Source organism: Papio anubis, chromosome 17, assembly GCF_008728515.1.
Source record: "Papio anubis isolate 15944 chromosome 17, Panubis1.0, whole genome shotgun sequence".
NCBI classification, from domain to species: domain Eukaryota; kingdom Metazoa; phylum Chordata; class Mammalia; order Primates; family Cercopithecidae; genus Papio; species Papio anubis.
This window is the reverse complement of record NC_044992.1, coordinates 59,497,951-59,511,869: the sequence shown is the minus strand read 5'-3', so window position 1 is coordinate 59,511,869 and position 13,919 is coordinate 59,497,951. Positions and strand designations below refer to the sequence as shown.

The following is a 13,919-nucleotide window of genomic DNA, read 5'->3' as shown; positions in this document are numbered from 1 at the left end:
CTTATGTCTCATTGGCCAGAACTAGGTCACATGGCCATCTCTAGCTGCGAGGGTGGCTAATTATAGTGAGTATTTTGGACATTTTATTTACCTATTCAAATTCTAGTTTTCATTTATCAAGCTTTTGTAGGCTTCGTTTCCTGTGGATTTCAGAATGCTTTCTCTCAGAGGTTATGGATTATTTTACTGTCCCTTCAGAGATTACCTTTATATTTTGAATATGCATACTTGTCTCAGAAAATCTAAAATTAGTTGCAATGCGGGCTCATGCCTGTAATCGCAGTACCAGAGGCCAGCTTCTGAGGTCAGGAGTTCAAGACCAGCCTGGCCAACATAGTGAAACTCTGTCTCTACTAAAAAATACAAAAATTAGTCAGGCATTGTGGTGGTGCACATTTGTAGTCCCAGCTACTCAGGAGGCTAAGGCATGAGAATCACTTAAGTTCAGGAGGTGGTGGCTGTGGCCGAGATTGTGTCACTGCACTCCAGCCTCTAAGATGAGCCACATTCCCTAAAGAAAAAAAAAAGGAAAATCTAAAATTCATCAATATTTTTCTAATTCCTAAACAATATTAGCACCTTAAAGTGCTTTTTACTATAATTATTACCCTCCCATCTTCTGTGCTATTGTTGTCTTATTATTACTGTTTTTAAAACATCCTACATCCATTCAAAGATTTATCTAGTTGTTTATCAATTTCTTCATTTATTATTACTCCTAGAACTCCCCCTCCTTCTTCCTGGGCTCAGTTTCCTCTTTCTTACAGCACATCCTTTAGTAGTTCTTTCAATATGGGTCTCAGAGTTAGTAAACTCTCTCAGCCTTTGATTGTCAAAAATTATTTTTATGCCTGATTCTCAGTTTCAACTTTCCATTTATGTGGGCCTGATACCCTAATTCCTGTTCCCCATGGGCATGACATGCCCAGTCCCTAGATGTCAGAACCCACACTCTTCTGATGTCCCCCCAATGCCCTTCATTAGCATTAGCGGGTCTGCTTTCCATTCCGGTTTCAGTTTGCCTGTTTATTTCTAGCCTCAGAGGATTTCCCTTTCTTTGTTTTGAGCTCAGCTTCTTTACATAGTTATATTTCATCCTGTTTGTCATAGGAGGTGGTGGAGGGTCCCCATTAATCTTTTTCCTTACTATTACTGGAAGTCCACATCTATTTATAACAACTTTCCCTCTTACTAATGTTTATTACTCTTCTTTTAAATAAATACGAAATAAATATGACATGACAAAACAGACATGACAGGGACAGCTGGATGCTTCTTATTTTGTTTCAGCAAAACTTATAAAGTTCCTAAAATTCTTCCTGATTTTCATATATAAGGAACATTCTCCAGGTAATAACTTGAGAGAATGCAATTGTATGCCAAGAAATGGAATTTTCCATCGGTTTCTATTTTCCTGCATCTCCCTCACTTCTCTTTGCCCTGCAGAGGTGATCCCCAAGGAGAAACCTGCTCAGGATTTGATTTACACCCTCCACACTAAGAATGCCGAAGCAGCATATTGAGAAACCTGTCTCTATAAAGAAAGCATGCCCAGGCCAGACCCAGAGCTCAGTTGCCCCTGCAAATCAACAGCTGGCTGGACACTGAACTGGTTCCAAAGCCTGGGAATTCACAGCTACTAATAGATGAATGGGATCAATCTCATTTGCATTTCATCGTGACTCAGGAATTCCCTGGTACTGCATCTCTGGGCAAATTAAAACATCAGTTTAATCAGCTCATGCCCTTCACTGTCAGGACACGGGTCTGGGAGACTTCCATCCACCCTAGTGACAGGAACCAAAGTCTCCCATCAAGAAGGAATAGTCCAATTCAAGCTGCTGGGTAGTGGGGCCAAGGCGAGAATGGGACTCTAAATATGGTTCCTCTCAGAGACGTCTGATCATGTCCGAGGCCCTGAGAATGGACAGTCACTGGTGTCAGTGAATAAACTGGGGCACTGCCCAGCTAGGGGCATTGGAAACACTTTCTGGATAATCACATATGGGCCAATCAGAGAGGCCATAGGTAGGGGTAAAAGTATTCATGAAATGGCTGACATAAGACTTGTTTGCTGGAACAGACAGTTAATTTCAACAAAATATATTTCTTTTTTTTTCTTTTTCTTTTCTTTTTTTTTTTTTTTTTCTTTTTTGAGATAAGGTCTCACTGTGTCGCCCAAGCTGGAGTACAGTGGCATGATCTTGGCTCACTGCAGCCCTTAACCTCCCAGGCTCAAGTGATCCTCCCACCTCAGCCTTCCGAGTAGTATAGATGCACACCACCATGCCCAGCTAATTTTTGCATTTTTAGTAGAGATGGAGTTTTGCCATGTTACCCAGGCTGGTTTCGAACACCTGCCCTAAAGTGATCTACCACCTTCAGCCTCCCAAAGTGCTGGGATTACAAGTGTGAGCCACCGCACCTGGCCAGGCAGATTCTGCTTTCAAAAGCAATGAGATTGGTGGTTGTAGACTGTGGATGTAGTTACTTTCCAAGTGACCTTTTCATCCCAGACACCCACAGCCTCACTGTCACACCAGGGGGTCAGGTGGGCAGGGGCTCCTGGGCAGAACGCAGGCTGCCATGACTCACCTGTTGAGATACACCCGTTTCTCGGTGAACTGCCCGTTGCCATGGTGAGGGTCCTCAAAAGGCTCATTCTGGACGACCTCCACCCCTTCTCCCCGGTCACTCTGTTCATGGCTGTGTTTGCTGATCATGTACAGCTGTCCAATTTTGTACTACAAAACAGAGTCAGAGACAGAAAGGTCAGCCCCCACAGCATGCCCCTGACATCCCCCTCCAACCAAGGCTTGGCGAGCCTCTAATAACATCAGCACCTTCTGCTGAGAAGAGAAAGCAGCCACATGGGCCTCATGTTACTTTTCCTTGGGAGCTAGGGAGAGAACCAGTTGTGAGTAGAACGTGGAGACGGAGTGTTCCCGTGAATATTTTCCATCACCTTGGCAAATGCTCGGCGGGGTGGCTGGCAGTCTGTCAGCTTTGGCAGCCGATGAAACCGTGGGAAGGGGGACACTGGAGTCTCCCTGTGCATTCTACAGGGTTAAATGGAGCTAGAGTCCTGCTTGGCCTAAGACAGCCAAGGGTGTGTGATTTCTGCCCTTGCTTTCTGCTTAATTAGCGGCATTGCTGAACACGGAGCATTAGATATCTACTTTTTCTATCCTCCCTCTCTCAAAATGCACAATTCTCCCGGAAGCCTCTGTCCCCTAGAACAGCGGTTCTCAAAGGTGGCTGGATATTAGAATCACCTGGAAGCTTTTCAAAGCTCCAGAGGCCCAGGCCCCACCATGAGCGGAGCCAAGGTTCAGAATCTGAGCCCCCGAAGGCTGCTCCTTGCCGAGGACCACCTACAGCACCTTTAGCTCCTTTTCAGCCAATTCCATGAAAAGTGTGGAGCCTTCCAGTCCAAGGCCCCAAAAGTCACCTATCTTACCCTAAAATGCTCAGCCTACTATATGAACATTTTCTGTCCTTTCTTCCTGTATGAGCTATTCTATCTGCCTTCCTGCCTCTCTGAAAACCCTAGGGCCAGCAGGCATTTCTTCCCCCAGTGGACTTTCAAAGTGGCAAAATGAACTTGATGGAAAAGAGAGAGCTGGGGGTGGGGAGAGAGGAAGGAGGAAACTAAACAACTTTTGCATGAGGCACAACCCTGCTCAGAGTCAGGATGCAGGACGATGCGATCCTGCTGCCGTCCCTACTAGAGACAGACACTGGGTCATGACCACCGACGCCTCTGGGATGGCGGAGCGGGGCCTGAGTCTGCAACAAACTAATGAGGACTCGGGGTTATTCCCTAAGAATCTGCAGGGATTCGAGTCCCCTGTTTGTCTGTATAAGAGACAGAAACAGATTTTAAATTAAGGGGGCCGATGAAATGTACAAGTCAACAGTGCAGTTAGTTTCACAGCTGAGAAGACACATGTGCCCGAAGGTCTCTCTCTCATTCTCAGGCAGGAGCAGGGACGGGAGTGTGGAGACGCTCTGAAAGGCTCTGGTCTGCAGCCAGCCCTAGGGACTGAGCCCAGTAACCATGACAATGGAAGCAAGCTGCTGTCTGGGTCTTCTCAAAGGCCGGTGTCTCCTATCTGTGCCACGCCCCTCGCCAGAATGGTCACATGAAAATACTCTTAATGTGAACGTATGAGTGCACGGGTCTGTGTGTGTGCACCTGTGCTTGCAGGAAGTGGGGAGTGCTGGGGATAAGACTAGGAAAAGGAAAAATAAAATTTAAAGATGAAATCATCTTTTTTTGTTTGAGACAGGGTCTCACTCTGTCACATGGGCTGGAGTGCTGTGGTGTGATCTCAGATCATTGCAACCTCCACCTCCCAGGCTCAAGCAATCCTCCCACTTCAGCCTCTCAAGCAGCTGGGACTACAGGTGCATGCCACCATGCCCAGCTAATTTTTGTATTTTTTGTAGAGACGGGGACTCCCCATGTTGCCTAGGCTGGTCTTGAACTCCTGGGCTCAAGTAATTTGCCCGTTTCAGCCTCCCAAAGTGCTGGGATTACAGGCGTGAGCCACTGTGCCCAGCCTGAAATCAATTTTTAAAATTAATTTTAGGATCAAAAGCTTGACCTCTCTTCCCTTAGTCCAGTACTGCTTTGACTTTTGCTCATAAAGGCTCACACTTTTTCAAGGAGGAAGACAGTAAGAAAAAGTTTACAGATTGCAGATTTGTGAGCTATACCTGTGAGATCAACATGCCACCTTATACAGACGGGCACACACTACCCAGGGGGTGGAGATTTCACTGACAGTTGCTTTGTACTTGGGGCTCAAAAAATAAATGCTTACATGCAATGGGATATTATTCAGCCATAGAACGGAACAAAGTACTGAAACTGCTTAACGTTGTTAAAGGCTGAATCGTGTCCCCCCCAAAATACATACTGTGAAGTCCTGACCCCTAGTAACCCAGAATGTGACCTTATTTGGAGATAGGGTCTTTACAGAGGTAATCATGTTAAAATGAGGTCATTAGGGTGGGCCCTTATCCAAAATGCCTGGTGTCCTTATAATAAAGGGAAATTTGGACATGGACACAGGCAGGCATAGAGGAAGATGATGTGGAGAGAAAAACGGCCATCTATAAAGCCAAGGGTTGAGGTCCAAACCAGATCCTTCCCTCACAGCCTCCAGAAGGAACCAAGCCTGCTGACACCTTGATTTCAAACTTCTAGCCTCCAGAATTGTGAGACAGTAAATTTCTTTTTGTTTGTTTGTTTGTTTGTTTGTTCTGAGACAGGGTATCACTCTGTCGCCCAGACTGGAATGCAGTGGTGTGATCTTGGCTCACCGCAACCTCCGCCTACAAGGCTCAAGTGATTCTCCTGCCTCAGCCTCCCAAGCAGCTGGGACTACAGGCATGTGCCACCACCACCCGACTAATTTTTATAGCTTTAGTAGAGATGTGGTTTCACCATGTTGGCCAGGCTGGTCTTGAACTCCTGACCTCAAATGATCCACCCACCTCGGCCTCCCGAAGTGCTGGGATCACAGGCATGAGCCACCGTTCCTGGCCCCAAATTTCTGTTGTCGAAGCCACCCAGTTTGTGTCACTTCGTTACAGCAGCCCTAGTACACTCACACAACAGGTACAGGGATTCCTTCTGGGGCAATGAAGGTGTTTTTGGATAGAGGTGGTTTTGCACAACATTGTGAACGCACCAGATGCCACCGCTTGTTCCCTTTAACCTGGCTGATTTTATGCTATGTGAATTTCACCTCAATTTAAACAAAAGCACTGTTTCTGCTTCAGAAGCAGATACCCCTAAACCAAAGTACTGCCCAGGACCTCGGTGAGGGGCTTGGCAGACGAGTTATTTCCACCACTGGACCATCTTCAGGCGCTCCAACCCACTCACGTATGAAAAACATATGGGATCAAGGTCAGTGCATGACATAGAAAAGCCATTAGCCAGACGCCAGTCAGCCCTGGCTGGCTCAGCTCGAGCACTTCCTGCTCAGTGGAGATGCGAATGGCTGAGGCAGCTGATTCACCGGCAGCCCAGCCGATGGAGGGCCGGGTGGCCGGCCTCATTGATCATTCCAGTGGCTGCTGAATGAGCCGGCGCAGGGCAGACACTGGCATTAGCTCACTGAGATGGCGTCAGTCTGGGGGTGACCTGCAGACGCTGGGGGTGGCAGGATGCTCGAGCCCAGACACCGAGGTGGTCAAGGACTCTGCAGCCGTCACTTCTTCCCCTCCTGAGGAAATCAGGCCCACTTTGCTGGTCGTGGCCATGGGAACTGGACCATTCCAGGAGCAGTGGTTTTGTTGTTTTTTTTAACTCTCATATTGACTCGCAGACACAAGCAGCACTTCCTCATCTGGGGGAGGGAGAAGAGACAGAAAGTCCTTAAACCACCTGTTTCAAAATCTCCAGAGACACTCCTAAAAATGCTGAATCTCAGGTTCTTCCAGACCTTCTCCATTCAGACTCTGGGGAGAAGAGAATGGGAATCTTTCTGAAATGCACGTAAATGCTGAGAACCGTTGTAGCAGAAGGTGGCGAAGGCAGACATCAGCACTTGCTCAGCAATACACGTTATGTCTTTAGGACGCCTGTTTCTTTTTTCCTCCTTTACACTGATTTCTTATAAAGCTCCATCCCTAACTTAGTGAAAATACCATATCCCTGACCACCAGCTCCAAACAAGCTTGTGTGTTGCATAAAGGCCACAACATCCAAAGACATAGAAAGATTCTAAAGCCTTGAAAGCCTGATAATTGATCATAGAATTGATGATGATGATGATGATGATGATGATATAGCATCACTTTATTCATTGCCCATTAGTGCAAGGTACTGATTAAGTACTTTATATTTCTTTTGCCTTTCTTTTAAAAGAGACAGGGTCTGGCTGGGCATGGCGACTCATGCCTGTAATTCCAGCACTCTGGGAGGCCGAGGCAGGCGGATCACCTGAGGTAAGGAGTTCAAGACCAGCCTGGTCAACATGGCAAAACCCCGTCTCTACTAAAAATACAAAAATTAGCCAGGTGTGGTGGCACACACCTATAATCCCAGTTAATCAGGAGGCAGAGGCAGGAGAATCACTCAAACCCAGGAGGTGGAGGTTGCAGTGAGCCGAGATCACGCCACTGCACTCCAGCCTGGGTGACAGAGGGAGACTTTGTCTTAAAAAAAAAAAAACAAACCAAAAACCACACACACACACGCACACACAACTAAGTACATAAAATAAATAAAAAATTTAAAAAAATTAAAAGCAGCAGGGTCTTACCCTGTCACCCAGGCTAGAGTTCAGTGGCTCACCTCAGCCTCGACTTCCTGGGCTCAAGCGATCCTCCTGTCTCAGCCCCTCGAGTGGCTGGGACTACAGAAGTGTGCCACCACACCAGTTGATTTTTATTTTTTAACTTTTGTACAGACATGGTCTCATTATGTTAGTCTCCAACTCCTGGCCTTAAGCAATTTTCCCACTTTGGCCTCCTAAAGTGCTGGGATTACAGGCGTGAGCCACTGCACCCGGCCTATATTCCTTTTTTTTTTTTTTTGAGATGGAGTCTTGCTGTCTCCCAGGCTGGAGTGCAGTGGCGAGATCTCAGCTCACTGCAACCTCCACTTCCTGGGTTCAAGCAATTCTCTGCTCAGTCACCCCAAATAGCTGAGGTTACAGGCATCCACCACCACACCCAGCTAATTTTTGTATTTTTAGTACAGACGGGGTTTTACCATGTTGGCCAGGCTGGTCTCAAACTCCTGACTTCGTAATCCACCTGCCTCGGCCTCCCAAAGTGCTGGGATTACAGGCATGAGCCACCGCGCACGGCCGCCTATATTCATTTCTAATCTCTCAATGATTTGGCCAAGTGGGTATTGACAGACGAGGAAGGTGAGTCGCAGAGAGGTTGAAGACTCTCTCCGTGTTACGGAGTTTCTAGACGTCAGAATTGGGATTCTGACCCCCAGAGGCCTGTACTCATTCTAGTCCACACAACTTCAGCTCTTATTTCTTTACCAAGTTAAATGCTTTAAAAATCTAGGCCTCATTATAATTTAAAAAGTGGGGAGGGAGGTGGCAGAAAGCTACTGCCTCTGACCTTTGCTATTGCAGAAGATGAATAACAAAAATCTGATTGAAAGATCAAAGTTGTTGAGTATGTGCACATGTAAGGAATGGTGGAGCAATTATGCTCTAACTTTGTAAAATCTATTGTTATAATGCCAGAGTTTGGGTAATCATCATTACAGGCAATCATGACTAGAGACAGTTCCATGCTGCAGACTGAACCTCTGTGAGTTATCGTCACAACAGCGACTCCAAATAATTACCTCCATAGTCAAAAACATCATGGGATCCAGATCTTTCCCCACACACTGCACTGTATACTTGATAGAGCTGCAAAATTTGAGGCAAGGCAGAGCTGCATAATGTGCTGAAGAAGCCCAGCAGTTTCATTAGTTTGAACTTTTGCAAACTCTTTTATATATATATATATATATATATTTTTTTGAGACAGAGTCACCCAGGTGGAGTGCAGTGGTGCAATCTTGGCTCACTGCAACCTCTGCCTCCCAGGTTCAAGCAATTCTCCTGCCTCAGCCTCCCAAGTAGCTGGGATTACAGGCACACGCCACCATGCCTGGCTAATTTTTGTATTATTATTGGTTTTTTTTTTAGTAGAAATAGGGTTTCACCAGGTTGGCCAGGCTGATCTTGAACTCCTGACCTCTGGTGATCCTCCCACCTCAGCCTCCCAAAGTGCTGGGATTATGGGCGTGAGCCACTGCACCCAGCCGAGTCATTTAATCTTGAACCTTGATTTTTAAAAAAGGCAACCCCAAGCCAAAACTTCTGAGTACAGTAAGGGATTATCAAATGAGTGCTAACAATACCTTCAACATCAGCCATTCCTGAAGAAATACTGGATCCAAAGTTTTAGGGTCAGCAGAGCTCTAAGTTATGACTGATTTTCACTTCACTCTTCCCCAGCTGCCGTGTCTCAGAGTTTCTGCAAAACCAGCCTCCCATAACCCCCTACCCTAAAGCACCAAGTGGGTGCCATCTTCCTGCCAACCCATCTCTATGCCCTCCCTTCCTGTCCTCTTTCTTTCCCTCCATTAGTCCCAATACCATTTCCAAACATCACAAGGTGAACAGTGGGAACCATGGCTTTGCAATGTAGATTCCCAAATTGGGTGGTGTTACTCCCTGCCTGGGGACCTCAAGGCCCTAGGTCAGGAAACAGAATTTATTATTTACTTTGGCCTTTACCATCAAAATGAGCAGATGCCACATCACCTAACAAGCACAGAGAAACACCTGTCCTTCTGATTTAATGTGAAATCACATATTTACCCAGCTGCGAAATGTGTGTGATCCCTGCCTCACACTGGCTATGTGGATAGATGGAAAAGCAGAGAGTGATATCATTTGGATTTCTTGGGAGTTTCCTGCATTCTTCACATCACCATTAATGCTTTTGTTGAAGCCTTTCTTCCAGCTTTCTTCGCTGTCAATACATGGACCTTAAAGCACGGGGAAGCAATTGCTTCAGGACGCACAAACTGTCCACTGCAGAGAGTGCCTGAAGGATAAAACTACGCAGGACTCTGGCCCATCATTGCTTCACACCAAGTGGTGTCAAAATTCTAATTACACACAGGAAAGGAGATCCAGTGAGTCCAGATTTTGACAACCTCGTCTCAGAAAGCTAGAGGTGAGAGCTGTTGTTTTTCTGGTAATCCCACAGCACAGCTAAGGCCCTAGGACAAATTTTCTAGTCTAATGGTTGGCAAAGCATGCAGGCTGGTGCCTGCTTTGTAAATAAAGTTTTATTGGAACACAGCAATGCTCATTCATTCTATGGCTGCTTTCACTTACAATGGCAGAGTTGAATACTTTGAGATACTATGTAACCCCCAAGGCTGAAAATATTTATTCTCTGGCCCTTTACAGAAAAAAGTTTGCAGACCCTTGTTCTATTCCATGGTTGGGTCCAGTCTGGGTCACCCTCAGCAGTTCATCTAGATCTGCTCTGCCCAGGACCAAAGCTATTTGCTATGTGTGGCTACTGAGCCTTTGAAGCGTGGCCCATGGAATAGAGGGACTAAATTTTAAATTTTCTTTCATTTTAATTAATTTAAATGTAAGACTGGTGCTTGATTCCATTATTAGAAAACCTTCATATATGTTTGAAACACTTTGGGTATGTGAATCTACTCTTTCAACTGGGAATTTTATGAATTCTAAATAAAGATCAAGTACTGCCAATGAAAATTTAGCATCTGTCTTGGGAGTGCTGTTTAAGTCTAAAATGCACACTAGATTTGGAAGACTTACTACAAAAAAAAAAAGCAAAATAGTTCATTAATAATTTTTATGTTGATTGAAATATTTTTTATATACTGGGTTAACTAATATATATATTTAAAATTAACTTCACTTGCTTTTTTTTTTTTCCCTTTTCTTTCTTTTCTATTTTTTTAGAGACAGGGTCTCACTCTGTCATCCAGGCTGGAGTGCAGTGGTATGACCGTAGCTTATTGCAGCCTTGACCCCCAGTGCTCAAGCAATCCTTCCACCTCAGCCTTTTGAGTCCACTGGGACTACAGGCAAGCACCACCACGTCCAGCTAAGTTTTGTATTTTTTCTATAGAGATGGTATCTTGCATGTTGCTCAGGCTGGCCTCAAATTCCTAGCCTCAAGCCATCCTCCCACCACAGCCTCACCAAGTTTTGGGATTATAGGTGTGAGCTACTGTGAGCCAGCCTATGTGTTTCTTTCTACACACTTTTTAAAATGTGGCTATTAGAAAATTTAGGCCGGGCACAGTGGCTCACGCCTATAATCCCAGCACTTTGGGAGGCCGAGGCAGGTGGATCATGAGGTTAGGGGTTCAAGACCAGCCTGATCAGATGGTGAAACCCCCATCTCTACTAAAAATACAAAAGTTAGCCAGATGTGGTGGTGGGCACCTGTAATCCCAGCTACATGGGAGGCTGAGGCAGGAGAATCGCTTAAACCCGGGAGGCAGAGTTCGCAGTGAGCCGACATCATGCCACTTCACTCCAGCCTGCGCGACAAAGCAAGACTCCGTCTCAAAAAAAAAGAAAATTTAAAATTACATGTGTGCTTTTCATTTGTGGCTCGCATTCTCCTAATGGAAATGCCAGGCTAGACCCTAATCTAGACCAACTTGGATTCAGGGTGGAGCAATGATGCCCCACCAAGACTTCACCAAGACTCTGGAGGCTGGCTGGTCAGACTTCAGAGGGAGGTCAAGAGTTTCCATGTAGCCGGCCGTGGTGGCTCACACCTGTCATCCCAGCACTTTGGGAGGCCGAGGCGGGTGGATCACGAGGTCAAGAGATTGAGACCATCCTGGCCAACATGGTGAATCCCCATCTCTACTAAAAATACAAAATTAGCCGGGTGTGGTGGTGTGTGCCTGTAATCCCAGCTACTCGGGAGGCTGAGGCAGGAGAATCGCTTGAACCCGGGAGGCGGAGGAGGTTGCAGTGAGCAGAGATCACGCCATTATGCTCCAGCCTGGTGACAAAGTGAGACTCCGTCTCAATAAAAAATAAAAAGAGAGTTTCCATGTATTTCCAAGCTGGTGAGGTAGAGCACTAGTAATTAGGGTTGCATTTGGAGAGGCCCTCCCTTCCTGAGGACTGGCTATTACCTGGGCCTCCAGAGAGGTGATAATTGTTCACAGTGGGCTGTGATGGAAAGCAATGGGGTTTTAAAAATGAAAACGTGAAGCCAGCGTCCTGATTCTACCTTTGACTAGCTTTGTAACCTTAGACGACTTACTTGTCTGAGCCACAGTTTATTATCATTAAAACGAAACTAATAGAATACCTCACAAGACATGGTGAGAATCAAGTGAGAAAAAAAACCTTAAAAATTAAAATGCTTCGTAAATTGTATAATAAAACTGTACACCAACTGCCCTCGCCACTGCTCCTTCTACTTGGCCGCATGTCTGACTGTGACTTGCAGATCTGTTTCATTCATATCCCTGTTATGCTGCGGGTTCCAGAAAGTATAAGAGAATGAAGCAACTGCCATATACTTGCACAATGCCAAAACCAAAGGAAACTTGACCATCTGCTCAAAACTATCTTTTCCTTCTGTAAAAATTTCATTAGACGGCAGTCAGATTGACTACTTCCCATAAGAATTATAAAAAGCTTGAGAATTTCCACTTAGATGAGGCAGCTAGAACTGTCAAGTTCGAAGAGACATAAAGTGGAACGGTAGCTGCCAGGGGCTGGAAAGAGTGGGTAATGGAGTGTTTAGGGTACAGCATTTCAGTTTAGGATGATTAAAAAAAAAGCTTCTGGAGGTAGATGGTGATGACAGTTTTGCAACAATGTGAATGTACTGAATGTCATTGAAATATACACTTAAAATTGGTTACAGTGGGCCAGACATGGTAGTCTACGCCTGTAATCCCAGTGCTTTGGGAAGCTGAGGTGGGAGGATAGCTTGAGCCCAGAAGTTGGTGACCAGCCTGGACAACATAGGGAGACGCTGTCTCTACAAAAAACAAAAAAATAAAAAATCAGCTGGGCATGGTGACACACGCCTGTAGTCCCAGCTACTCGGGAGGCTGAGGTGGGATGATCGCTTGAGCCTAGGAGTTCTAGGCTGCAATGCAGTGAGCTATGATCATGCCACTGCGCTCCAGCCTGGGCAACAAAATGAGACCCCCATTAACAAACAAACAAAAAAAGATTAAAATGGTAAATTTTATGATATGTATATTTGATCACAATGAAAAAGGCTCAGAACTTGTCATTTTTCAGTGAGTATGGCTCATGCCTCAAGGTAACCATCTAACAATTACTTTATGATTATGAAAGAAATTATTAAAGTTTATTATGAAATAATTTTTAAAATTATTTCTATTTGATGAACCTTTGGTTTAGAAGCTTCATGAAAGGTATTGAGCCTAGAAGACTAGGAGAAATCTAAAAAGACTCCCTGGAGAAACAATGTTCCATGAGATTCCCTGATTCCTGCCATGCTAGGGGAGTTCTTTGCTTGTTGTGCCCTAAGCCTAGATGTCTGTTTTTTTGGTGGTGGGGGACGGAGTTTCACTCTGTCGCCCAGGCTGGAATGCAGTGGTGTGATCTCGGCTCACTGCAATCTCCACCTCCTGGGTTCAAGCAATTTCCCTGCCTCAGCCTCCTGAGTAGCTGGGATTACAAGCGTGTGCCACCACGCCCAGCTAATTTTTGTATTTTTAGTGGAGACAGGGTTTCACCATGTTGGTCAGGCCGGTCTTGAACTCCTGACCTCAGTGATGCACCTGCCTCAGCCTCCCAAAGTGCTGGGATTACAGGCATGAATCACCACACCCAGCCCGAGAGGTCTTTAATATACGACCATTCTGGAGGATTCCCGTCGGTGATGCTCCCACGGAACAAGGTACTGACTACGTGGGCCATGTTGCAGACAAAGACCCGGCAGAAAGGAAAGAGTAATTAACTGAACCCAAATGCGTTCTGATCCGGTCTCAATGAGAACACATTCCTCAATGAACATGAATGTCACATGAACATCACATTCACCGTCTACCCTCTCCAGTTGCTCCTTATCCCGAAGTTCTGCCCGAGAGTAACTCTACAGCGAGACCAAGTCCAATTCCTTTTTCCTTTGGGAAAGCAGCGTGTATTTTTACCTCCAACAGCTGGATCTGATTTGGGTTCTGCCCAAGCTGAGAACATGACTGGCTAAGCCCTCAGTCTTCCAAGCCCTGTGATTCAATGTGTAGATTTCTCCATGTAGACAGGAAGGTTAAAAAAGAAAAAAAAAAGGTGTAAAGTTCTTGGGTGTTTTGTCAGATGTCTCTCAGGCAGGTCAATAAACCATGAAAACCAATATCCGATCCCACAAAGAAA

The 13,919-nt window shown here is 45.6% G+C and overlaps 1 protein-coding gene across 8 annotated transcripts in view; it reads right to left on the bottom strand.

Moving 5' to 3' along the window:
* PITPNC1 (phosphatidylinositol transfer protein cytoplasmic 1) overlaps positions 1-13,919 on the bottom strand; it is a 318,834-nt gene that overhangs the window by 159,534 nt on the left and 145,381 nt on the right. For 7 of the 8 annotated variants that reach the window (XM_021929335.2, XM_021929336.2, XM_003913328.4 and 4 more), the window contains one exon: positions 2,596-2,744. In XM_021929335.2, the coding sequence (XP_021785027.1) occupies positions 2,596-2,744 (149 nt within the window). Of the gene's footprint in view, positions 1-2,595; positions 2,745-13,699; positions 13,914-13,919 lie in introns of those variants that run through there. The other variant, XM_009191063.4, reaches the window with a different exon arrangement.